This window comes from Cervus elaphus, chromosome 18, assembly GCF_910594005.1.
Source record: "Cervus elaphus chromosome 18, mCerEla1.1, whole genome shotgun sequence".
Taxonomy (NCBI): Eukaryota; Metazoa; Chordata; class Mammalia; order Artiodactyla; family Cervidae; genus Cervus; species Cervus elaphus.
Genome location: NC_057832.1, coordinates 119472152 through 119499438, shown reverse-complemented (window position 1 = coordinate 119499438; position 27287 = coordinate 119472152). Strand labels below are relative to the sequence as shown.

At 43.8% G+C, this 27287-nt stretch overlaps 1 protein-coding gene across 1 annotated transcript in view; it reads right to left on the bottom strand.

Annotated features, from left to right (window-relative positions):
* GALNTL5 (polypeptide N-acetylgalactosaminyltransferase like 5) overlaps positions 1-27287 on the bottom strand; it is a 56076-nt gene that overhangs the window by 14120 nt on the left and 14669 nt on the right. The window contains exons 5-8 of the mRNA XM_043872605.1: positions 19121-19287; positions 13932-14054; positions 2582-2831; positions 94-211 (exon numbers count right to left, since the gene is read on the bottom strand). Of these exons, the coding sequence (XP_043728540.1) occupies positions 94-211; positions 2582-2831; positions 13932-14054; positions 19121-19287 (658 nt within the window). The remainder of the gene's footprint in view (positions 1-93; positions 212-2581; positions 2832-13931; positions 14055-19120; positions 19288-27287) is intronic.

Here is a 27287-nt window from a genome sequence, read left to right as displayed (position 1 = left end):
CGGCATAGCTGCCACAACATATTATGTGACTTAAAGTTAGATTTTACTTTCTATATATAAAGGTAACTATTGAAAACATAAGGTTGGAATTACCCTTAGTGAAAGTTCCAGGTTTTCTCCTCCCCACAGATTCATGCCCTTGTCGTACTGTCCAATTTCATTAAAATAATGCCTACTTATAGCAAAAATTCCTCCAGGCATTGCAGGTGACCTACAAAGGACACACAGATATTAGATTGATTCCATATGTGCAGGCATTATGGATTTTAGCCAAAGTTATGTTGAATATAGCGAAAACAGTTAAAAACTAGAAAACACCCATGTTAGCTTCAAAATTATCTTCATATACATTTAAGTATGTACTCATTTAATTCTCATAACAGCATGTGAAGTTATTCACCAGACTTACAGAGAAAGAAATAAGGTTCAGAGAGGTTAAGTAACTCATAGAAGATCACACAACTCTAACTAAATTAAAATAGAGGCAAAGATGAAGGACTTGCTAGGCTATGGTGTTAGAAAATTGACTCATATAGTTTGTGAAACAAAGAGGGTAACATTAAAGGAGAAGTGAGCCTGGAGTCAAAGTTATTAGAAAATGTGGGAAGTGATCTGGAGAAAGTCTCTTGAGAAACAGCCTCATAAATGCAGTTAGAAGCCCTAACAATGAGATTATTCTCACATTTAGAAATATATTTTCCAAGACTAATATCCAAGGAAAATGACCTTCTTCTCAACCTATAAAATTATAGACAGAAGCCCTTGGATAAATATTTTATATATGAATCTGGCAGACTTTGACTTTTTCTGGGCTATCCACAGTGCTAGTATTCTGATCGTTGATCAACATGCAACTGATCCCTGAGAATCACGTCTACATTTTAAATCTGGACAGCTGAAATCCGAGGGATACGAACCATGTGGTATTCTGCACCAGGATGAGATGCTCAATTCAACTCAGTTCAGTTCAGTCCCTCAGTCGTATCCGACTCTTTGTGACCCCATGAACCGCAGCACTCCAGGCCTCCCTGTCCATCACCAACTCCCAGAGTCCACCCAAACCCATGTCCATTGTGTCAGTGATGCCATCCAACCATCTCATCCTCTGTCATCCCCTTCTCCTCCTGCCCTCAATCTTTCCCAGCATCAGGGTCTTTTCAAATGAGTCAGCTCTCCACATCAGGTGGCCAAAGTATTGGAGTTTCAGCTTCAGCATCAGTCCCTCCAATGAACACCAAGGATTGACCTCCTTTAGGATGGACTGATTGGATCTGCTTGCAGTCCAAGGGACTCTCAAGAGTCTTCCAACACCATAGTCCAAAAGCATCAATTCTTCAGCGCTCAGCTTTCTTTATAGTCCAACTCTCACGTCCATTCATGACTACTGGAAAAACCATAGCCTTGACTAGATGGACCTTTGTTGGCAAAGTAATGTCTCTGCTTTTTAATATGCTATCTAGTTTGGTCATAACTTTCCTTCTAAGGAGCAAGTGTCTTTTAATTTCATGGCTGCAATCACCATCCGCAGTGATTTTGGAGCCCAGAAAAATAAAGTCTGACACTGTTTCCACTGTTTCCCCATCTATTTCCCAAAAAGTGATGGGACCAGATGCCATGATCTTTGTTTTCTGAATGTTGAGCTTTAAGCCAACTATTTCACTCTCCTCTCACTTTCATCAAGAGGCTCTTAAGTTCCTCTTCACTTTCTGCCATCAGGGTGGTGTCATCTGCATATCTGAGGTTATTGATATTTCTCCCAGCAATCTTGATTCCAGCTTGTGCTTCCTCCAGCCCAGCATTTCTCATGATGTACTCTGCATATAAGTTAAATAAGCAGGGTGACAATATACAGCCTTGATGTACTCCTTTTCCTATTGGGATCCAGTCTGTTGTTCCATGCCCAGTTCTAACTGTTGCTTCCTGACCTGCATACAGGTTTCTCAAGAGGCAGGTGGTCTGGTATTCCCATCTCTTTCAGAATATTCCACAGTTTATTGTGATCCACACAATCAAAGGCTTTGGCATAGTCAATAAAGCAGAAATAGATGTTTTTCTGGAACTCTCTTGCTTTTTTGATGATCCAGCAGATGTTGGCTATTTGATCTCTGGTTTCTCTGCCTTTTCTAAAACCAGCTTGAACATCTGGAAGTTCACAGTTCACGTATTGCTGAAGCCTGGCTTGGAGAATTTTGAGCATTACTTTACTAGTGTGTGAAATGAGTGCAACTGTGTGGTAGTTTGAGCATTCTTTGGCATTGCCTTTCTTTGGGATTGGAATGAAAACACCTTTTCCAGTCCTGTGGCCACTGCTGAGTTTTCCAAATTTGCTGGCATATTGAGTGCAGCACTTTCACAGCATCATCTTTCAGGATTTGAAATAGCTCAACTGGAATTCCATCACCTCCTTTCAATTAAAGAAACAAAACCTACCACATCCTATTATTACAGACTTTTAGAAACAAGATAAACAATGAAATATTTCTCTTCATTAAGCTTGAGGAATCAAAGTAATAATCTCTGCAGGCTTCCCCCTGCTCCCACTACCTCTATGCTATTTCTCCATTACCAGAAGGAATCTCACCGGATAGGTGTAGTGGGTCCTTCCGGTCCCTCGATCTCATAAGAGAAAACATGATCCCATTTAAATTCCAGATGCCAGTTGAAAGCTCCTCTCACAATAGGAGAGGGCTGGTATTCCAGGGACAAGTAATCAATGACATCTATCAGAGGACACACCACCATTTTGGGGTCCTTGGCAACGGCATTCAGCAAGGGCTCCAGCCAGACTTTATTCACCTCACAGTGGCTATCCAGAAACACTAGAACGTCCCCTGGGGAGGCAAAAACAGGCGAGTGTTAGCCCATGTGTAGGAAACACCCGACAATACAAATCGAGTTTCAATGCAACAAGTATTTATCCAACACTTACTATGAAAGTGAAAGTAAAGTCGCTCACTCATGTCTGACTCTTTGCGACCCCATGGACTATAGCCCACCATGCTCCTCTGTCCATGGGATTTCCCAGGCAAGAATACTGGAGTGGGTTGCCATTTCCCTCTCCAGGGGATTGAACCCAGGTCTCCCGCATTGTAGGCAGACGCTTTACCATCTGAGCCACCAGGGAAGTTTGGTTATTAAAGTGCTTTCAGTTTCCCTAGGAGGAGGCAAGAAATGTATGTTTGATACTGTATCAAAAATGCAGGACAGTGTGAGCCACTGATATTCAGAAGGAGCTGGTGACTGTGGGTTAGAGTTGCAGTCCCTAACCTTTCTTGGCACCAGCGATCAGTTTTGTGGATCTGGGGAAGACAATGTTCCCATAGACCAAGGGTGGGGTGAGGATGGTTTCAGGACGATTCTCATAAAGAACATACAACCTGGATCCCTTGCACGCACAGTTCACAGTAGGGTTCGTGCTTCTGTGAGAAACTAACGCGGCCACTGATCCGACAGGAGGAGCAGCCCAGTGATGGGGTGCAGTTGTAAATGCAGATGAAGCTTCGCTCACTTGCCCACCTCCTGCCATGCAGCCCTGTTCCTGACAGGCCATGGACCACTACCTGTCCATGGCCCAGGGGCTGGGAACCCCTGATCTGCTTTCTCTCTCACCCAAACACATTGCCTGTGCAAACCCTGCCACCAGAAGAGAGACTAACACAGATGCAAATGTCCTTGGTTCCGCAGCCCTTCTTCCGCCCTTTTGATTCCCTGGTGAGAAGCCAACACCAGTTCATTTCTCTTCCCCCTGGGATGTTTCTGGTTTTGCTGTACGGATGTTTGAGGATGCGCTGAGCCCCCAACACAGGAAATAATTCACATCAAGTTCCTCTCACCAGGCTTTAGCAAGCAGCTTTATCCAAAAATCCTAATTCTGACAACGTGACTGAAGGTAGCTGAGTTCTCTTACTGCTTCTCAGATATCTATTTCGAAATTTCTTTATGGTACTGTGTCAAACCTGGAGGAGGGCATGGCAACCCACTCCAGTATTCTTGCCTAGAGAATCCGCATGGACAGAGGAGCCTGGCGGGTACAGTCCATGGGGTCGCAAAGAGTAGGACACGACTGAGCCACTGAGCCCATGGTGTCAGAAACTCACCTTGGAATATAACATCTGTTGTCTTCATGCCTCGATCAAAACCGAGCTAAAAAGAGCCTGACACCTTCTTTTCAATCAACACTTTGCATTTTTCATTAAAATAGCTTCTATGACGTTACATCACACAAACATTTAAAAAAATCACGTCAGCTAATTTGATAGGTGAAAAATACCATCTGGTTCTCCAAAGAAGATATACTAATAGCCAACAAGCACATGAAAAGATGCTCGACATCACACATCTTTAAGGAAACGCAAGTTAAAACAGTGAGGTACCACTTCATATCACTTCACAACTATCAGAGTTAAAACAAAAAAGAGAAAATAATAACTGTTGGGAGGATGTGGAAAAATCGGAACTCTCATACATTGCTGTGTGGTGTGGTAAGTCACCTCAGTCGTGTCCGACTCTCTGCGACCCTACAGACCATAGCCCACCAGGCTCCTCTGTCCATGGGATTCTCCAGGCAAGAATACTGGAGTGAGTTGCCACGCCCTCCTCCAGGGGATCTTCCTGACCCAGGGATCAAACCTGCACCTCTTACGTCTCCTGTATTGGCAGGTGGGTTCTTTACCACTAGTGCTAACCAGGAAGCCCAAAATGGTCCACCTGCTGTGGAAAATAGTTTGGCAGCTCCTCAAAAAGTTAAACAGAATTACCACGTGACCCAGAAATTCCACTCATTGGCACATTTTAAAAAGAATTCAGGGGACTTCCTCAGCAGTCCAATGGTTAAGACTCCACGCTTTCAATGCAAGAGGCACAGGTTCGACCCTTGGTTAAGGAACTAAGATCCCGCATGCTTTGAGAACAACAACAAAAAAAAAAAATTAAAAAGAATTCAAATGTACCCGTGTATGTGCATATCTATAGCAGTACTCCTTATATTATCCCAAAGATGGAAATAGCCCAAATGTCCGCCAACAGATGAGTGGAGAAACAAATTGCATATACACATACAGTGGAATATCCTCCAGCCATAAAAAATGAAGTATTGGTACATGTTTATGAATCTCAAAAGCATTATGCTGGTGAAAGAGCCAGACATAAAAGGTCTGATTTCATTTCTATGAAATATCCAGAATAAGTAAATCCACAGACAGATGAAGACTGGTAGTTGCCAGGGGCTGGGAGAAGTGGAAATAAGAAAATTTCCCTATTTATGGGTGTGGGGTTTTCTCTCGGGGTGATGAAAATATTTTCGAACTAGAGGGGGTGATGGTTGTACAACATAGTGACTCTGCTAAATGCTATATGCCCAGATTAACTTCCTAACTTCTCCTTAGGATCTAAAATCACTGAAGGGCCAGGACTTCCCCAGTGGCTTGGTGGTAAGGAATCCGCCTGCCAATGTAGGAGACACGGGTTCGATCTCTGGTCTGGGAAGACCCCGCGTGCCACGGGGCAACTAAGCCCGGGCGCCATAACTACTGAGCCTGTGCTCTAGAGCCCCCCGAGCTGAAACTACTGAAGTCAAAAACTACTGCAGTCACATGCTGCAACTTCTGAAGCCTCCACGCCTGGAGCCTGTGCTCGCAACAAGAGAAGCCTCAGCAGTGAGAAGCCCGCACACTGCAACTAGAGCGTAGCCCCTGCAGACCACAACTAGAGAAAAGCACATATGCAGCAACAAATATAAACAAACAAAATAAACAGCCAAAAACAAACAGATTTAAAAAAACAAACGCTGAAGGACACTAGTTCAATGGGCCTGATAAAGGAGCTTTCCCATCCTTCCTCCTTAAGAAACATATCTGTGGAGTGTTCACAACTGAATTGCTCACTGAAGTTAAAAGTCAGGAGAAATATTCCTCATCTTCCCTGAGTAGAAGCTTGCTTTCTGCTTTCCTGTAGCAACCTTTGTTGCTGTGGTCCAGTTGCTCAGTCGTGTCTGACTCTTTGAGACCCCGTGGACTGCAGCACACCAGGCTTCCCTGTCCTTCCCCATCTCCCAGAGTTTGCTCAAACTCATGCCCTTTGAGTCGATGATGCTATCCCACCATCTCATCCTCTGTCACCCCCTTCTCATGCCCTCAATCTTTCCCAGCACAACCTATTCCCACAACTTCTCTAGGAATAGCGTTTTGCAAGTTTTGTTTTCATATTTAAAAACAAACAAACAAACGCTGTGTCAATCTCTCTCAATATTCTCAGTCTCTTTCTCCCCTTGTTCCATTTTATTTTTTGCTTTTCCTTAGTGTCAACTTTTTTACATTTAAACATTAGATTGTTGTTGTTCACTTGCTAAGTCGTGACCGACTCTTTGTGACCCTGTGGACTGCAGCATGCCAGGTTTCCCTTTCCTTCACTATTTAATACAGCCATTATATCTATTTTAAATATTCTCGATTTGGTCTCTAAGGCAATTATTTTTAAGGTATTAAATGTTTTCATTTTTATTAACAATAAAATTGTTTTAAACAATAATATTTTATTTCAGTTTATTGTATTATGTTATGGCTATCTTTCGTAATTTTTTTTGTTTTGAGATTGATGTTTAATAATGCGGTGCACAAAATCTAGTTATGGGGAGTTTACAGAGAATCTCTTTGTGCTTAAGTGTATGATAAACTTTTATAAAATATCCAAGCATTTCCACTTTATTCACACCATAAATCTGTTAAACATGGCCATTTGGATTTTGTGAAAAAAATTCAAGTGACTCTGCTATTTGAATTTCTCTTTTTTGTTTGTTTGCTATGTTTCCATGACCAGTAGTGTGGTAATACTATTCACTGCCATGGAAATCAGAATTTGAGTGTTTGTGTCCTGAATTATGTGACCTGGAGCAGGTCTTTAGTCTTTTGGGGAGATTAGTTTCTCTAGCTGGAAGATAAGGATGGTGAGTTCTAAAATCTCTGAGAGACTTCCCACCATGAATGGTCTGTATTTCCATTACTTTTCCCTGTATTTCTCCTACTTTTATTTTACATATTTTATCATTTTGAAGCATATAATTAAATATCTATGTTTTAATTTCTTATTTATTTGTACTACTCACTGTCTGGGCTTCCCAGGTGGTGCTAAGTGGTAAAGAACCCGCCTGCCAATGCAGGAGATATAAGAGATGAAGGTTCGATCCCTGAGTCAAGAAGATCCCCTGGTAGAGGGCATGGCAACCCACTCCAGTATTCTTGCCTGGAGAATCTCATGGAGAGGGGAGCCTGGCAGGCCACAGTCCATGGGGTCGCAAAGAGTGGGACGTGACTAAAGCGACTTAGCATGCACACACTAATAAGCTATTGTTTAATACTTAATGCTTAAAAAAAAAGTGCTCATAATGACCTCATTTAATCATTGCAACAACCATGTTAGTTATATATCTTTGTTCCCATATCATGGAATAGGAAGGTGGGGTTCGGAGAAGTGACGTGCCCAAGATCCTGGAACTGGTAATTGGCACATACCAAACTTGAAATGAAGGCTCTGCTTCAAAACCCAGTGCTTTTTGTTCTGTCCTCCATTACCTCCCTTGGGTGTTTGTGGGGGAGACTCAGACACTGCCCTCTGCACCACATAAGTAAACATGTTGACAGGATTTGGGAATAAGGAGGACCTCCTTGGGGAAGGGCATTCTTCTGTCTCCCACATGAGACAACAAAATCGTCTCTCGTTCTGTGTGATGGTCAAGTGACACCACAAGCTCTCAATGGCGTGTTCGATTTTGCTAAGCTGTTGCCTTCAGGATGTTAGCTGAAATCTACACCTCATCTCTGCCCTCTTGGCCTCTTGATGACCACCCAGGCCAATTCAGTGGAAGAGGCTCCATTCTCATCGCCAGACTGCCTTGTATTTATTCCCCCAAACCCCCTGTTCCACTGTGGACTACCCTTTTTTACTCTGTCCACAGTTCCCTTATTTAAAGTAAATTTCCAGACTACCTTAGTGGTCCAGTAAAGAACCCACCTGCCAGTGCAGGGGACATGGGCTCATCCCTGGTCCGGGAAGATTCCACATGTTACTGGGCAACTTTAGGTAAAGAGCAAACTAGCCAAGATGGAGGTGGTCAGGCTCTCTCGCCCCATGCCTCTCGCTCTCACCCCACATTTTGTAGATGCATGGTTTTGTAACAGCTGAGATCACTTGTAGCACTGTGCGTGTGCATCACAATGTACCTGCTTGGCCACGGGCCACTTTTGTTCTGTAAGCTCCACCTGAAAGGCCTCTGAGGCTGCATTATGGCTGCGTCTGCTGGGTCAACTGTGAGAGAACACAGCGTGTCTGCTGCTGGAGCTGCTGGACCGGTCAGGAGAGAATAAATGTGTCTGCAGTTGCTACAGCTCCTTGAGTTTTCTTTCAGCTTCCTTGCCCACACCTCGCCTACCCTGGCTTCAGTGAACAGTGTGCACGGTGAGATGCAGCAAGACAACAACTAAGCCCCTGAGCTGCAACTACTGAGCCCGCGTGTCCCAACACCCTAGAGCCTGTGCCCCACAAGAAGGGAAGCCACTGAAACGAGAAGCCCACACATCACAACTAGAGAATAGCCCCTGCTCACTGCAACTAGAGAAAAACCCTCAAACAGCAATGAAAACCCAACACAGCCAAAAATAAGTAAAGCTCTTTTAAAAAACAAAATCCTTAAAAAAAATAAATTTCCCTACACTAAGTTCTCCTGCAGACCTCCTTGTCTGATGTAACCCTGACTCTCCCGAGAAGATGCTGTTTCTCATAGAAAGTCCCTCCTTGTCCTCCCTGACCACAAGAATCCTTGGGTTCAGGACAACACCAGCACTTCCTAGCTACTTATGGCTGCTTCCAAACCATAACATTTCTGCTCCCATGCAAAAAAGTTGGTTTTGATTCAGGCCATCTTTCCTTTTGATTCAGGCCATCTAATTAGAGCTTCTCTTTCTCAATTTTTCTCCACTTTGCAAAACTCTAGCCTTTGATTTCTTCCTGATGGAGTTGAACCCACCCAGCAGGGGTCATTTGACCTCCTGCCAAGGACACAGCACAGACTCATCACAGCTGTCTCAGTTTGAGGGCAGCTTTGGTCATCACATGGGCAGCGTCACCCACAGGGGCGAGTGGACAGGCAGCCATAAATATTACCAAGAAAACCCCATCAGAGGCAGGATGATAGAGAAGAACAGGACCTCGCTGTTTTGTACAGGGTGATTTCGAACGGCCTCTCTGATAATGTGCCACTGAACCAGATACCTGAACAAATTGAAGTAACAGGTCACACAGGGGACTGGAGGAGGAACATTCTAGGTGGGAAAATCACATGCAAAGAAAGGCTCTGAGATAGGAGTACAGCTGGTATGTTTGAGGAGCAGCGAGAGGGTCAGTAACACCAGGGGAGAGCAAGGGGAGGTGAGTGATGAGGGCAGGGCTTCCCTGATGGTCCAGGGGTTGAGAGTCCGCCTGCCAATGCAGGGGACACGGGTTCAATCCCTGGTCTGGGAGGATTACACCTGCCACAGAGCAAGTAAGCCTGTGGGCCGCAGCTAGCAAAGCCCACAGGCCTAGAGCCCAAGCTCCGCCACAAGAGGAGCCACTGCAACGAGAACCCTGCCAACAGCAACTAAAGAGTACCCCAGCTCACCACGACTAGTGAAAGCCCAGCAACAACAAAGACCCATGCAGCCAAAAATAAATGAATGAAATTGAAAAAAAAAATGCAGCATGAAAAGCAAGCATTTTTTAAAAATGTAGAATATCATCAGGATCTTAGAGTAAGGAAGAACTTCCCAAACAAGACACAAAAATCATAAAGAAAAATATTGATGAATCTGATTATTTCATTATTAAGTTAAAGCTAGCGGCCATGACTTTTTAAGTGAATTTCACTTCTCTCTTCCTTTCTACTTTTCCTTTTAGGTGGCACCATGTGGCACGTAGGGTCTTAGTTCCCCCACCAGGGATGGAACCCATGCTCTCAGCGAGCTCAGAGTCTTAACCAGTGGGCCACGAGGGAAGTCCCAAAGCTACTGGCCCTTAAAGTAAGCCTCCAAAATGCACAACAGCTCCTATGCAGTCAAAGTTTCTTTCTACTCATTTAGCTCTACCCTCGTCAGCCACAAGGGAAATACAGAGTGGAGGGGGATAAACCAACTTCCTGTGAGCCTTGGTCAGGAAATGTGGCTGAAACAGTCATGGGCCATTCCTACCAAAAGGAAGGCAGGAGAGTCCCGCGTGGCCCTGGGCCCAGCAAGAGGAAGTGGATTTTTTGGTAAACTTCTGTTCAACTTCCCTGGTAGCTCAGATGGTAAAGAGTCTTCCTACAATGCGGGAGATTCTGGTTTGATCCCTAGGTCGGGAAGAGCCCCTGGAGAAGGAAATGGCAACCCACTCCAGTATTCTTGCCTGGAAAATTCTCTGGATGGAGGAGTCTGGCAGGCTCAGCAGGCTACAGTCCATGAGGTCACAAAGAGTCGGACACAACTGAGTGACTAACACTTCTATTCAATGCAAGACACCATCAACAAAGATGGGAAGAGCAACTACAGACTGGGGAATGATATTCTCAGTGTATATAACACAGGAGTCATATCATAAAGGCACCTTTGAATCAATAACAAAAGGACAAACAACCCAATCAAAACTGACAAAGGATATGAACAGGCCAAATTCATAGAAAAATCTATAAACAATCCACAAAAATATGAAAAAATACTCCATGCTGCTAGTAGTCAAGAAAATGCCAAGAAAATAAAGGATACAGCTTTTTGACCAAAATTTCGTCAAAGACTAGAATGATTGGGCTTCCCTGGTGGCTCAAATGGTAAAGAATCTGCCTGCAATGAGGGAGACCTGGGTTCAATCCGTGGGTCAGAAAGATTCTCTGGAGGAGGGCAACCCAATCCAGTATTCTTGCCTGGAGAATCCCCATGGACAGAGGAGCCTGGTGGGTTATGGTCCATGGGATCACAGAGAGTCAAACACAACTGAGCGACTAAGCACAGCACAGAATGATTGGTAATAAATAACCAGTGTCAGCAAGGCCCCAGGGAGAGGGTCCTCTTATACCATGTGATGGAACTGTTAATTGGTGCCATCTGTTTTAGGACAATTTGGCACCATCCATCAAAATTTAAAATAAGAATCCCCTTTTGCCCAGCAATTCCACTTTTATGAATTTATCCCATAGGTGCAAGCATTAATTTCCACAAAGGTGTAAGTACAAAAATTGCCAGTGCAATTTTTTTTTCAGTAATTGTAAAAAATAAAAATCAGGAAAGGACAAGTGGCTACATCAAGGCTGTATATTGTCACCCTGCTTATTTAACTTATATGCAGAGTACATCATGAGAAACACTGGGCTGAAAGAAGCACAAGCTGGAATCAAGATTGCCAGGAGAAATATCAATAACCTCAGATATGCAGATGACACCACCCTGATGGCAGAAAGTGAAGAGGAATTAAAAAGCCTCTTGATGAAAGTGAAAGAGGAGAGTGAAAAAGTTGGCTTAAAGTTCAACATTCAGAAAACTAAGATCATGGCCTCTGGTCCCATCACTTTTTGGGAAATAGATGGGGAAACAGTGGAAGCAGTGTCAGACTTTATTTTGGGGGGCTCCAAAATCACTGCAGATGGTGATTGCAGCCATGAAATTAAAAGACGCTTACTCCTTGGAAGGAAAGTTATGACCAAACTAGATAGCATATTAAAAAGCAGAGACATTACTTTGCCAACAAAGATCCGTCTGGTCAAGGCTATGGTTTTTCCAGTGCTCATGTATGGATGTGAGAGTTGGACTGTGAAGAAAGCTGAGCACCGAAAAATTGATGCTTTTGAACTGTGGTGTTGGAAGACTCTTGAGAGTCCCTTGGACTGCAAGGAGATCCAACCAGTCCATCCTAAAGGAGATCAGTCCTGGGTATTCATTGGAAGGACTGATGCTGAAGTTGAAACTCCAATACTTTGGCCACCTCATGCGCAGAGTTGACTCATTGGAAAAGACCCTGATGCTGGGAGGGATTGAGGGCAGGAGGAGAAGGGGATGACAGAGGATGAGATGGTTGGATGGCATCACTGACTCGATGGACATGAGTTTGAGTAAACTCTGGGAGTTGGTGATGGACAGGGAGGCCTGGTGTACTGCAATTCATGAGGTTGCAAAGAGTTGGACATGACTGAGCGACTGAACTGACTGACTGACACAAATTATGAAATCCATATGGAATACTATACTATGCTGGAAACAAAAACTGAGGTAACTCTCAGGCATTGTCATGGGAAAAGCTACAAAACATTAAACTGAAATGAAAAGAGGGGAAGTCTCAGAACAATAGAGATAGTACAATTCCATATATTTAAAACCCCTTAAATCTACGTGTGTGTCTATGTGTACATGTGTGTATATATACACATACATATGTACACACATGCATATTAATGCATAAAATCAACGTTCTGAAAAGACACATGTCATTCCGTTTTAGTGGTTTGTACTGAGTTTGGGACAGTTCACATGTATTATCTGGTAGAGTGCTTCCCCGGTGGCTCAGACAGTAAAAGAATCCGCCTGCAGTGCAGGAGACCTGGGTTGATCCCTGGGCCAGGAAGATCCCCTGGAGAAGGGAATGGCAACCACTCCAGTTTTCTTGCCTGGAGAATCCCATGAAGAGAGGAGCCTGACAGGCTACAGTCCATAGAGTTGGACAGGACTGAGCAATGTAGTTAAGTAAGAGAATGTCTCACTTGATCAGGCCAAAATAGAAAGAAAAAAAAAAAGACTCCGATTTTGCTTTTAGTTGGCCTTCTACTCAATAAGGAAATAGCCTTGCTAAGGAAGGGAGACATTTCCTCAGATTGCCACATGGCCGGACCCTTAAACATCACCCCTCGCCTTTGGTCCTAGGTTAATTTTCTGGGAACAACCCTCTGATTACCCGGGCTTCCAGGAAGCTCGATCATCGGGATTCCCCTCGGGACTCATTCCCTTGCTGGTATCCCGTGTCTCACAGCTCAGGAACTGCCCTTAGCGGAGGACCGGGCTGCTGTCCCAAGGGATGCCGGAGGCCAGATGGGACCCCCAGCTCCCGTCGACTGAGACCTCCCTTCACGAGAAGCTGCCCCGGGAGGGCCCCAGCTTCGGGATCTTCTGGAGTGTTCACACCAAGGCCACGCCCTCCTGGGGGTTCCCAGCCAATCACTGCACACACTGTGTGGGCCCCCGGCAGCCGGGTGAACCCCACCGGCCACAGCGGCCCCACGCAGGACTTCAGTGCGCGGTCTTTGCTCCAGGGCTCCCGACCAGCTCACTCAAGCCCTTTCTGGGAGCCACGCAGCAGACCGAAGGGCTTTCGGCCTTACCTCCTTCCTTGCCTCCTTCCGCTGGGGTCAGACCAGAAGCGTCCAGCCTACACTTCGTCCTCTCCCCTTTATCCTTCGCAGACATTTCTCTGTAAGCACGCCTCCCTGTCATCCAGGCCCCTGCCTCCCAGAGGACCTGGACTGACCCCTTCCTAGCTTCCGAGGTCCCCATGGGGTCTGCAGCTGCTTCATAGCCCCGCTCTCCCTGTAAAGTCTTGCTTTCCTCACCGCTTTACCTGGTTCCCAGAACCACCTGGGGGCCCCCCTGCATGTACAACTCTATCCCAGAGTCTGTACCTGGGGGACTGGTCCTGTAACAGGAGGCTGAGCTTATGCCTCCCCCCCACCCCCCAACAAAGGATAATTTCTATTTGTCTTCTATTTGAAATAACAAATTAACATCTTGACGCAGAATACTTTCAGAGTCAAAGTTTTAAGACTCATAAGACTGAAATATATTCCCACTCTTCTGTTTATGCCATGGAGACACGTGAGGATGGTTTCCACACGAGCAGGAAGACCTCTGGGACACAGACATGGGGTCCTGTCTGGAGCAAAACCTTCATACCTGAAGCATGGGACGCTCCGGTCATCCTTGCTCGAATCAGCCCCTCTCTCTTTTTGTTTCTTATTAATTTAATCTTTCCTCGAAAAATTTCCAAGTGATAGTCGAGTTTCTCTTTCAAATCATCTGGAAAAAAAGAGTCAACATTTGACAACTGCAAAGTATATTAACCAGTTTCTTATAATTAAACCAGTTTCTCGTAATTATGAGAAATTAAACCAGTTTCTCATAAGTTCGATTGATTCTTAAAAACTGCTATTCTGCAGATGTTCCAAACTTAGAAAAGAAAGTTTGATTGAATGAACATGCACAAAATGTGCACAAAACGTGAACAAAAAGAGATTCAGCATTGAAATCAACTGTGAATATTCTTCTGTGTTTCTAGTGAAATACTCCTTTTTTTTTTTTTTTCAACTTTTTGGCCACATTTTGTGGCATGTGGGCTCCTAATTCCCCGACCAAGGATTAAACCTCTGCATTGGAAGTACAGAGTACCAACCACTGGACCACCAGAGAAATCCATGAAATGCCTCTATTTTAATATATCATTATTAAAATTTTAATAGAAAAAGCATATATTATGGTGCTTTGGAGCATTCTGACTTTATTCATAACAGTTGTGCCTGGGGGTACTAACCCCCAGGCTGGTTATCAACCACTCAAGTCTCAGCTTTCTCGTCAGTGAGAAAGCAGATTTAACATAGTCCTTGCAGGCCTGCAGTGAGAAGAAGAAATACATCACCAAGCACAGAGCCTGACACATAACAGTCACTCAATACTCAGAGGTTAATATGATGATGATAAAGGAGGTCCTTTCCTTCTTGGAAGGAAAGTTATGACCAATCTAGGCAGCATATTAAAAAGCAGAGACATCACTTTGCCCACAAAGGTCCGCATAATCAAAGCTATGTTTTTTTTTTTCAGTAGTCATGTATAGATGTGAGAGTTGGTCTGTAAAGAAGGCTGAGTGCCGAAAAATTGATACTTTTGAACTGTGGGGCTGGAAAAGACTCTTGAGAGTCCCTTGGACTGCAAGGAGATCCAACCAGTCCATCCTAAAGGAAATCAACCCTGAATATTCATTGGAAGGACTGATGCTGAAGCTGCAGCTCCAATACTTTGGCCACCTGATGTGAAGAGCTTACTCACTGGAAAAGACCCTGATGCTGGGAAAGATTGAAGCCAAGAGGAGAAGGAGGTGGCAGAGGATGAGATGGTTGGATGGCATCACCGATTCAGTGGATGTGAATTTGAGCAAACTCTGGGAGATGGTGGAAGACAGGGGAGCCTGGTGTGCTGCAGTCCATGGGGTCACAAAGAGTCGGACATGACTTAGGGACTGAACAACAACAAAGGAGTCAGTCTCTGGTGAGACGGATACCGATGCCTCAGAGGTCAGAGAATCTGGGGGCTGGGGATCAATGCAGGCAGGTTCACTATAGTCTTGGCAGAAGAATAAAAGAAATCTCTTTCCTTGTCTGTGAAAAGAGTGCCAGGGCCCTGCTCAGAGGCAGACTGCAGGCTGCTTAGCTACCCTTGCAGGGTAGGGGCAGCATCTCAGATCAGATGTCTGCAGATGCCCTCCAACATCCAGGACTCAGAGGAACTCTGTGCGGCAGCCGTGGGAGGAGACAGGCCGTTCTGGCAGCGGTCATCGCTGATGTGAAGTGGAGGCTTCGAGTCATTCAGGAGATGGCCATGCTGCTGTGTGTAGCCAAGAGGGACCAGGACTATGAGAAGGGTGGATGGTAGCAGGTCAGCCCTGGACGTGTCTCTCATGTAACTCAATGGAGGTGGTTGTCTGGGCTCTCGACCCCTGCCATCCCAAGCTGAGGGACTCCATCTCCAGTACCTACTGGTATGAGCCAGAAAAGACTAGTTTTAGTTCAAGAAAGTTCTCCTAGAGCCCACAGGAAATCCTCGTGGGTTAAGAGTGGGGGTGCATCAACCCTGAGCACCATCAGGACACCAAATACCCCATTTCCTGCATTTCCTGTGTTTGAGGTTCTGTGTGGGTCCAGGACTAAGCTCCTTGGTGGTGTGGGTGAAATGACCACCCATCAGGTGGCTGTGGATCCAGGAGAAGTAGAGTGTCTGGTCCAACCATCTCTCAGCCATCAGCGGCGAGTCCTCTGATGCCTAAAGAACATCTGGGCAGATCTCCAGGTGTGTCTCTGAACTCTTGGCATAGTTCTGAAAGGCTGGGGCCCCTGGGGAGTTCCTCAGTCCTCCTGGGACTGCACCTCCATGGCAGGATCTTCATCCTTTGGGTGAGATGTTAGACTTCACAGTCCAGCAAAGATCCCCCTGCTGCCTGCTCATGGCTTTACTGGGGCCTTTTGCCCCACATGTGGACAGATGTGTTGTTCAGTCAGATGAGGAACCTAGCCATCCTTCCACATCCCCTCCCATGCACAAAACCAGAAATAAACAACACTGGACTCCTCAGATTCAGGTGGCTCCTACACAGTTCAGTTCAGTTGCTCAGTCGTGTCTGACTCTTTGTGACTCCATGGACTGCAGCATGCCAGGCCTCTCTGTCTATCACCAACTCCCGGAGCTTACTCAAACTCATGTCCATTGAGTCGGTGATACCATCCAACCATCTCATGCTCTGTCATCCCCTTCTCCTCCTGCCCTCAATCTTTCCCAGCATCAGGGTCTTTTCCAATGAGTCAGTTCTTCGAATCAGGTGGCCAGAGTACTGGAGTTTCAGCTTCAGCATCAGTCCTTCAAATGAATATTCAGGACGGATTTCCTTTAGGATGGACTGGTTGGATCTCCTTGCAGTCCAAGGGACTCTCAAGAGTCTCCTCCAGCACCACATTTCAAAAGCATCAATTCTTCAGGCTCAGCTTTCTTTGTAGTCCAGTCTCACATCCATACATGGCTACTGGAAAAACTGTAGCTTTGACTAGATGGACCTTTGTTGGCAAAGTATTGTCTCTGCTTTTTAATATGCTGTGTAGGTTGGTCATAGCTGTTCTTCCAAGGAGCAAGCATCTTTTAATGTCATGGCTGCAGTCACCATCTGCAGGGATTTTGGAGCCCAAAAAGCATAAAGTCTCCCACTGTTTCCATTGTTTCCCCATCTATTTGCCAGGAAATGATGGGACTGGATGCCATGATCTTAGTTTTCTGAATGTTGAGTTTTAAGCCAACTTTTTCATTCTCCTCTTTCACTTTCATCAAGAGGCTCTTTAATTCTTCACTTTCTGCCATAAGGGTGGTGTCACCTGCGTATCTGAGGTGATTGATATTTCTCCCGGCAATCTTGACTCCAGCTTGTGCTTCATCCAGCCTGGCATTTTGCATGACGTACTCTGCGTATAAGTTAAATAAGCAGGGTGACAATATACATCCTTGACGTACTCCTTTCCTGATTTGCAACCAGTCTGTTGTTCCTTGTCCAGTTCTAACTGTTGCTTCTTGACCTGCATACAGTGCCTGGCCAATGAGTGAAATTCCTAAATAGAGCTGACACTAGCTTGAGTTCCATTCCACTTTTTTTTTTTTTTTGGCTGCACTGGTCTTTCTTGCTGTGTACGGGCTTTCTCTCTTGTGGCGAGCAGGGGTCTACTCTCTACTTGCAGTGCGTGGGCTTCTCACTGCAGTGGCTTCTCTTGTTGCAGAGCATGGCCTCTAGGCATCCAGGCTCAGTAGTTGTGGCACACAGGCTTGGTTGCCCTGCAGCATGTGGGATCTCCCCAGATCAGGGGTCAAACCTGTGTCCCCTGCACTGGCAGGTGAATTCTTAACTGCCGAACCACAAGGGAAGTCCCCATTTCACTTTTGAGTTGATGCATCTCAGTTGCTTCTCCAAGGGTAAACCTCCTGTTCTTTTCTTCCCTTGCCTACTCCTCTTCAGTTTCTCCTCCTTTTTTCTGTCCCAGCCCATAGTGGGTCAGATTCACAGTAGATTATGTAAACCTTCAGGTAGTATCCAATATGCATGCATTGCTTCCATGAGAAAAGGACCCCACAGGCAACCTGCAGAGCCCAGAGAGCTTATCCTTTATCTGGGTCCTCTCGGCTTGCCTCAGGTTTGGAATTAAATTGTAAATAGACAACTGAGTTCAAATGCTAAACGGAGCTCTAAAGATTTTGTTCTAGTGTTCTAGTTCTTTAAAATCAGTGAACATGAGGGAATAAACCCTTAAGTGTAGTTGGTGTGATTAGAATTCTTTCATGTAAAGCACCTGGGTTGTGTCATTACCCTACATTAAGTCTTGGAATCATTCCCCATTTTCTCCAAATAAAATCCAAACAATGCCTTCATGAGGGGCTACTTTTTACATTTCTAGTTTTATGCCCACCCCATCCCTCCTAAAACTATGCTCATACACAATTTACGTAAGTCCTTTCCCAGTGATGCAGTGGTAAAGAATCCGCCTGCCAAGGCAGGAGACCCAAGAGACACAGGTTTGATTCCTGGGTGGGGAAGATCTCCTGGAGGAGGAAATGGTAACCCACTCTAGTATTCTTGCCTGGAAAATTCCATGGACAGAGGAGCCTGGTGGGCGACAGTCCATGGGGCCACGAAGAGGAGGACTCGATTGAGCACGCACGCGCGCGCACACACACACACACACACACACACACCCTACATAAAATAAAAAACTATTCCAAACTCACCATATTTTCTGTTGCCTCTGGGCCATTTTCTCTGCCTAAAATACTTTTTCCTTCCCCTTCATCTATGTAATCCCAACTCATCTCAGTTCAGATGTCACTTTTGAAAAAAATGTTACTTTCTTGAAGTAGAGTTGATTTAAAATGTTGTGTTAATTTCTATGGTACAGAAATTTCTACTGTTAATTTCTACTGTAGTGATTCAGTTATGCATATTCTTTTTCATATTTTTTCCATTATGGTTTATCGCCAGACGGTGAATATAGTTCCTTGTGCTATACAGTAAAAGCTTGTTGCTGACCCATCGTAGACATCACTTCTTCAACATCATCCATGACCTCTAAAGACTGGCTTGCCCCTACCTTTATCTCACGGAAGTGCTAGCCACCCCATTAGCCCAACCAGAAGGTCAGGGACCAGACTTTCACATCACCATCAGTGCTCCAAATTGCCTACCTCGACACCCACCAAAAATGTTTTTTGTATAAAATAACTCAAGTGCCACAGAGATGGCACTGACTTCAAAGACGATTAGAAAGATGGTTAGCATTCGCTCTTACCAAAATCACTCATGTCATCTACCAAAATAATTTCTTCAAGAATATACTGTGAAGTGAGGGTCATGATGCTGGACAGTGTTCGAAACAAGGCACTAAATTCTTCATTGTGGAAACAAATGATGATGCTGGCAGTAGGTAGTTTGGCTGGGTATGTTTTTTTCCGACACCTGCAGAAAGAGGAAGAAAATGATTCATCTAAAAGCGATAGATGTTTTGAGGACTCATCAAAACACTTTATTCACATTTTTCCTCTTTATTCCTTTAGTTTATGATTATGATGATAAGATGACAGTATTTTTAAAACACAAAAATTAAGATACAAACATTTCTTTAAACGTCTTATGCTGTTCTAATATTATCTAAATCATTCCCCCCTTCTTAATGCCCGTCATAATTGCTTTTTCCTGAGACTCTGTTTTGATAAAATTAGTTCTACTTTGAATATAGTATAAACATAAATTATACCTATATTTTCATTTCTATTATAAAAATCAATTAATAAGCTTATACACATTAAAAGGTTCAAATTAACTTTATTGTCCTATCTTCAAAGAAAATCCATGTGCTATTCCTACACTTGTATAGTCTGTTGCAACAAAGAAATGTAATAATGGAGATGGTGTAATTAGATTTCTTCCAAGGATCTGGCAAAAAATGTTTAATTTTTTTTTGTGCACTTGAGAGAAATATGGACTCTGAATTTTAGTAATATTAGTTTTTAGCTATTAAGCGTTGTTTGGATTGCTACCTTATTGGGTTGTATTTTGAAATATTCTGGCTGTAAATGATAACTGGAACTAGCTTAAGCTTAAGAAAGAGGTACACTGTAAAGGGGACCCAAATGTCCCACAGGACCTAGTGACAGGCATGATCCTGGAGCATTCAAGAGCAATTCTAACTAGAGGTTTGAAAGTCACTCAGACATGCTCCGTTACTGCTCTTGTCTTTTTTTTTTTTTTTTAATATTTACTTATTTGGGTTCCCTGGGTCTTAGTTGTGGCACGCTCGATCTTTATTCTTCCTTGCGGCATGTGGGTTCTGCATCCGCAGCATTCAGGCATGCAGACTCTTAGCTGTGACGTGCGGGGTCTAGTTGCCTAGGGCTGGCAGTCGGGCCCCCTGCATTGGCTTCCCAGGAACAGGTAGGACCAAAAGGCTGACATTCCAGTAAGATCACACCCTGTGCACATGTGTACTCAGTCGTGTCTGACTGTTTGCAACCCCATGGACTGTAGCCCTCCAGGCTCTTCTGTGGATGGGGTTTTACAGGCAACAATCTTAGCCACTCAAATTCTTAGCCCCAGAATCTTAGCCACTAGATTACCAGGGAAGTCCTGCCGGTGGTAAGTATTCTATAAGGCTCATTACAGGATTCTCAGGTGGCAGAGCAGTAAAGAAACTGCCTGCCAATGCAGGAGATGCAAGTTCAATCCCTGGGTTGGGAAGATCTCCTAGAGTGGGAAAAGTCTACCCACTCTGGTTTTCTTTGCCTGGAAAATTCTATGTAGAGAGGAGCCCAGTGGGCCATGGTCCGTGGTGTTGCAGAGTCAAACACGACTGTGCACACACACACACAAGTCTCATGATGCGGCTTGTATTCTCTCTCTGCAGCCTGGCTCGCTTCCTGCTCTTTACCCCCACAGAATGGCTATGTTGCTGACGTCAGCATGCCCAATAGTCCAGCGCTCAAGGAGAAACTGGTAAGACTTCCTCCTTCCCCCAAATTCAGAGGACAAGGATTCACTAGCTCAGTTTGGCTCAGGTGCCCCTTCCTGGGCTAATCGATTGTGGCCAGACAGTGGAGTCAAAGTAGAAAATCACTCCATGCGACAAGGGGGGTGGGGTGGGAAACACCAGGGAAGGAGGTGCTGGGCAGAAGCCCCACTGGGATCCTGGACAGACCTTCAGGATATTGGTGGATTGATGTTACCATGGAAGAAGAGGACCTTGTCCTGGTCAACATTTTTATCCAAGACTAGATGAAGATATAGAAGCCATGCCTACTGGGTGGAAACGGACATCGTGCTGGAAGGGAAGAGAACATGAGATGACAGAATCAAGAAATGACCTGAGGGAGCAGGCAAGGGGGTGAATGATGTGTGTTTCACATGGTCCAAATCGTCAGATGAGAAAATGTGGCTTTCCAGAAACAGGTAGGATTAACAGGCTGACATTCCAGTAAGATCACTGCCTTGTGAATGTGTATACTCAGTCGTGTCTGACTGTTTGCAACCCCATGGACTGTAGCCCTCCAGGGGGTTTTTCAGGCAAGAATACTGGAGTGGGATGTCCTTTCCTCCTCCAGGGGATCTTCCTGGCCCAGGGATCAAACCCACATCTCTTGTGTCTCCTGCATTGGCAGGCAGATTTTTTGTCACTAGTGTCACCTGGGAAGCCTAAGATCACTGCCTCATCAAAGAGTAAATAGGTGAGAGATGGGAGTGGGCAAGAGGTGAGGGTATAATCCCAAGAATGAGAGAGATGGTGAACTCAGGCTACTGGATCACATCTCTAATATTCTATCTAGTCCCAGTTCATCATTTTGAGAAGACTACAAATTGAGCCCCTTCAGAGGAACGAGACAATGATACTGAAGGAGGCTGAATTCATATCATGTGAGTGTAAACCGCTAAGAGAAACCTAATGTGTATGGGTTTCTCCAAAATTAATTGCTGAATGTTGCTGTGGTCTTTCTGTAGAGAAAACCTTTCGGGCCTAAACACGTTTCTTTTCAGGGTGAAGGTCATTTGGACAAGTGCTTGGCTGTCCACAGTTAGCTGATCTTGTGCTTCGCTAACACGGTTCCCAACGGTCTAGTTAAAGCAGGACTGTTACGGGTTGATTGTGTCCCGCTACTCCATATTCACGTATTGGCCTCCTAACCACCAGTACCCCAGAGTACGACCCAATCTGGAAATGGGGTTGCTGTAATGAGTGAGAGGTCGTTCGGGTGGCCCTCGTCCAATGAGGCTGGTGTCCTTCCAAAAAGGGGACCTGGGGACAGAGACAGACACAGGGTGATGTGAAGAGACCCAGGAAGAAAAGGGCCATCTCTAAGCCAAGGAGAGGGGCCTGAACCCTCCTCCCCGCAGCCCAGAAAAGAACCAACCCTGCCGACCAAGGTTTCTGACTTCCCAGCCTCCAGAGACCCGTGAGACAACAAATCGCTGTCATTGGAGCGTGCCAGTTTATGGTACTTTATTACAGCAACCCTACCAACCCAGCTGAAGAATGTTGCACTTTAATGTGCAGAAACATTCCTGAGCTGCTTTCCAGATGCATATTCTGATTAAGTGCGTCTGGGGTCAGGCCTGGCATTCAGTGGGGCTGACACGCTTCCAGGGGCTCCCAGGGCTACTGGTCCTCAGACCACACTCTGAGTCAGAAGGATCTAGTGGGCACTACACGAAGTGACAATCCTCTGAGCGTACGATCCTGCATGCTGGGGGGCAACAAAGCCCATGTGCCTCCACTACTGGGCCTGTGCTCAGAGCCTGCAAGCCGCAACCACTGGAGGCCGAGCACCGAGAACCCGTGCTCTGCAACAAGAGAAGCCACCACCATGAGAAGCTCATCCTCCACGACGAGAGAGTAGCCCCTGTCCGCCACAACTAGGGAAAGCACACGTAGCAACAAAGACCCAGCACAGCCAAATATAAAAGAACTGTTTTTTTAAAAAAAACCCTAATGTATATAGCTAAATCCTAATCAGAATAAAATGAATACTTACAAAAGTGTTATTATCATCTAAGGAAGAGATGAAAAAAACTATTTTAATCTTATAGAAGGGCAAAAAGACCACAAAAATACATCAAAAGAAAGAAGAAACAACCCCAGAAAGGCAACTAGAAACTAATGAGTTAGAAGACAAAAAAAGGAAAATTGATAAATCAAAGCAAAAGTTAGTTTTCTGGAAGATAACTAATATATACCCATTTCTATCCAGCTTTTGAAATCGAGAAGAAAAATGTACAACAATAAGAATGAGAATGAAGGCAAGGTATCAGAAAAGGTGAAAGAGAATTACAAAAACAGGATGTGTGACTTTAAGCCAATAGATCTGAAAGTAGATGAAGTAGATTTTTATTAAAATAGATAGTTCTGAATAGACCCTAGAAATAGAAAGCCTGAGCAGAGCAATCAATAACCTTAGAAAAAACTAAACTTGTTCCATGTCTGACAGCAGAAAATGGAGCAGTGGTTCATAATTACCAGACAAGTTCCATTTCAAAATAAGAAATACATAATGATAGTATTTCAATGATTTTAGAGCATAGAGATATAGAGAAAACATACAAATTCATTTTATGGAACTAGTATAAATTTGATATAAAAATCTGATGACAGTAACTCAAAGAACAAAAACAAAGCAGAGTTTCTTAAACTTGAGTCCTGCATAGGCTTAGAAGAAAAAAACTCAGTGCCCCAGGGATGATTTCAGTTACCTTAATGTTTCCCAAATATGCATATGCAAACAAAACTTAATCTTGTGTTTATAAGCTCTTGGAGGTGGTGGTGGTGATTCGTGCTCAGTCATGTCTGACTCTTTGTTACCCGTGGACTGTACCCCTCCAGGCTCCTTTATCCATGGAATTCTCCGGGCAAGAATACTGGAGTAGGTTGCCATTTCCTTCTCCAGGGGATCTTTATTACCCAGGGATCGAACTTGCATCTCTCGTGTCTCCTGCATTGCAGGTGAATTCTTTACCACTGGTACCACCTGGGAAGCCTCTTATAAGCTCTTATATAACCATAAATAAAAACGTAAAAAAATTAGTAAAATACAGCTAAAAACAGTTAAATTACAATTAAACTAATTTTACTTTCGGGTTGTGTTTTGCTGAAATGAAATGACTACATACAACATGTGTGCTTCCTGTTACAGGAAAGTTTCTTTAAATTAGACAAGTCAGTGCTTGGGTGCTAAGTCACTTCCGTCACGTCCAACTCTTTGCTGCCACACGGACTGTAGCCCACCAGGCTCCTCTGTTCACGGGATTCTCCAGGCAAGAATCCTGGAGTGGATTGCCATGCCTTCCTCCAGGGCATCTTCTCCACCCAGGGATTGAACCCTCATCTCTTCCACCTCCTGCACGGGCAGGCGGGTTCTTTACCACTAGCACCACCGGGAAGCCCTGACGAGCCAGTGCTACTAGGTATTATATGACTGTTCACATCTCCAAGGACACAACATTTTTAAATTTTCACGGAGAAATTGTAGACTTCTGAGGAACACTGATACAAACTAATTAATTTATACAGGTCAAAACAATTAGACAAAACATTAGCAGATCAAATAAAACAGCATTTTAGAAAAATAGTATAACTAAGGTTAGTTTATTTCAGGAATGTAAGGATGGCTCAACATAAGTTATCAATAATTTGATGGAGGAAAGCCATAGTGATCATGCTAAGAAATTATTTGATAGAATTTAGCAGTCATTTCTGATTAGAATAAAACCCTAAACCCACTCTCAATTGACATAGCTTTGGCCAGTCATCGAACATGCCAGAAGTGGACTTTGCTACCAACAGAGCAATTCTGTTGCTCCTCCAGAACCCTCTGGCATTATTGTGACACATCCATGAGAAGAACCATTTTTAAAGAAAGGAAAGGAAAATTAATGTCAATAAATAAAGGAGAAAATTTCAAGTGAAGGGACAGAAAGAAATGTCTTTAGTGTAATCAAAGGTATTTAGCAGAAATCAATCACAAACATTAAAAAATTGAATCCTAAAAAAATAATTCCCAACTACAAGGCCACCAACACTCTGATGATAAAACCAGACAAGGATGTTCAATAGTGCTCTCACAAACACTGATATAAAATTCCAAACAAAATTTTGGAATTTCAGCAAAATCAAATGCAATAATATATAAAAAGGATAAGGCATCATGACCAAGTAGGGGATATCCCATTAAATGTAGCCTCTATTTAACATTAGAAAATCAACATAATTCACCACCTTTACAAGCTAAAGATACACACATCTCAATGCACAGAAAAAGATATGACAAAATCCAACATCCATCTGATGAAAAACTCTCAACAAACTAGGAAAAGAAGAGAATTTCTGCAACCTGAAAAAGAACATCTATGAGAAGCCTAAAAATAACATCACACCTACTGGTGAAAAACTGAGTGTTAAGATCAAGAACACAACAAGGTTGTCCAATATCACCCCTTCTATTCAACGCTGTACTAGAGATTTTAGCCAGTGTGGTAAGTTAAGACAAAGAAAAGCATCCAGATTGGAAAGGATGCAGATGTCATGATCATCTTCAGAGAAAATCCAATGAAAAATTTTTGTGATCCTGGGCTAAGCAGGAACAAATTATAAAAATTATTGAACTCCATTGAAACTAAAAACTTTTGTTTTTCAAAAGGTACTAACTATTGAGAGAATGAAAAAACAAACCATGGACTAGGGGAAAATATTTGTAATCATATATTTGATAAAGGTCTTACACCCAAATATATAGAAATTTCCCAAAACTCAATAATAAATAAATTTTATTATTATTTTAATTTCTAATTGCCAATTTTAAAACAGGCAAAATATTTGAAGTTTAAATTTAAAATGGGCAAAATGTAAAAAAAAAAATGGGCAAAATGTAAAGAAGATACACAGATAGCAAATAAACACATAAATAGATGCACAATATCATTAGGTATCAGGAAAATGCAAATTAAACCTCAGTGAGATCCCACTACACATGCATTCGAATGGCCAAAATTAAAAGGACTGTTCACACCAAATGTTGGCAAAAAGGTGGAGGAATTGGAAACTTCATAGATTGCTACAGTAATCAAAGCACTGTGGTACTGGCACAAAAAACAAACAAACACACAGATCAATGGAACAGAGTAGAAAGTCCAGAAATAAACCCACACATATGGTCGGTTAATTTACATAACAATGAGCTCAAACAAATGAGCCAAGGATATAAAATGTGGGGAAAAGTCTCTTCAATAATTGGAAAAACTCAACAGCCACATGCAAAGAAGGAAATTGGATCTCTGTCCTTTACCATACCCTCAAGTTAATTAGAAATGAATTCAGTTCAGTTCAGTTCAGTTGCTCAGTCATGTCCAACTCTTTGCGACCCCATGAACCAGAGCACGCCAGGCCTCCCTGTCCATCACCAATTCCCGGAGTTTACTCAAACTCATGTCCATCGAGTCGATGATGCCATCCAGCCATCTCATTCTCTGTTGTCCCCTGCTCCTTCTGCCCCCAGTCCCTCCCAGCACCAGGGTCTTTTCCAATGAGTCAACTCTTTGCATGAGGTGGACAAAGTATTGGAGTTTCAGCTTCAGCATCAGTCCTTCCAATGAACACCCAGGACTGATCTCCTTTAGGATGGACTGGTTGGATCTCCTTGCAATCCAAGGGACTCTCAAGATTCTTCTCCAACACTACAGTTCAAAGGCATCAATTCTTTGGTGTTCAGCTTTCTTTACAGTCCAACACTCATATCCTTCCATGACCACTGGAAAAACCATAGCCTTGACTAGATGGACCTTTGTTGGCAAAGTAATGTCTCTGCTTTTTAATATGCTATCTAGTTTGGTCATAACTTTCCTTCCAAGGAGTAAGCGTCTTTTAATTTCATGGCTGCAATCACCATCCGCAGTGATTTTGGAGCCCAGAAAAATAGTCTGACACTGTTTCCACTGTTTCCCCATCTATTTCCCAAAAAGTGATGGGACCAGATGCCATGATCTTAGCTTTCTGAATGTTGAGCTTTAAGCCAACTTTTTCACTCTCCTCTTTCACTTTCATCAAGAGGCTTTTTAGTTCCTCTTCACTTTCTGCCATAAGGGTGGTGTCATCTGCATATCTGAGGTTATTTATATCTTCTCCCGGCAATCTTGATTCCAGCTTGTGCTTCTTCCAGCCCAGTGTTTCTCATGATGTACTCTGCATATAAGTTAAATAAGCAGGGTGACAATATACAGCCTTGACATACTGCTTTTCCTATTTGGAACCAGTCTGTTGTTCCATGTCCAGTTCTAACTGTTGCTTCCTGACCTGCATACAGGTTTCCCAAGAGGCAGGTCAGGTAGTCTGGTAGTCCCATGTCCTTCAGAATTTTCCACAGTTGATTGTGATCCACACAGTCAAAGGCTTTGGCATAGTCAGTAAAGCAGAAATAGATGTT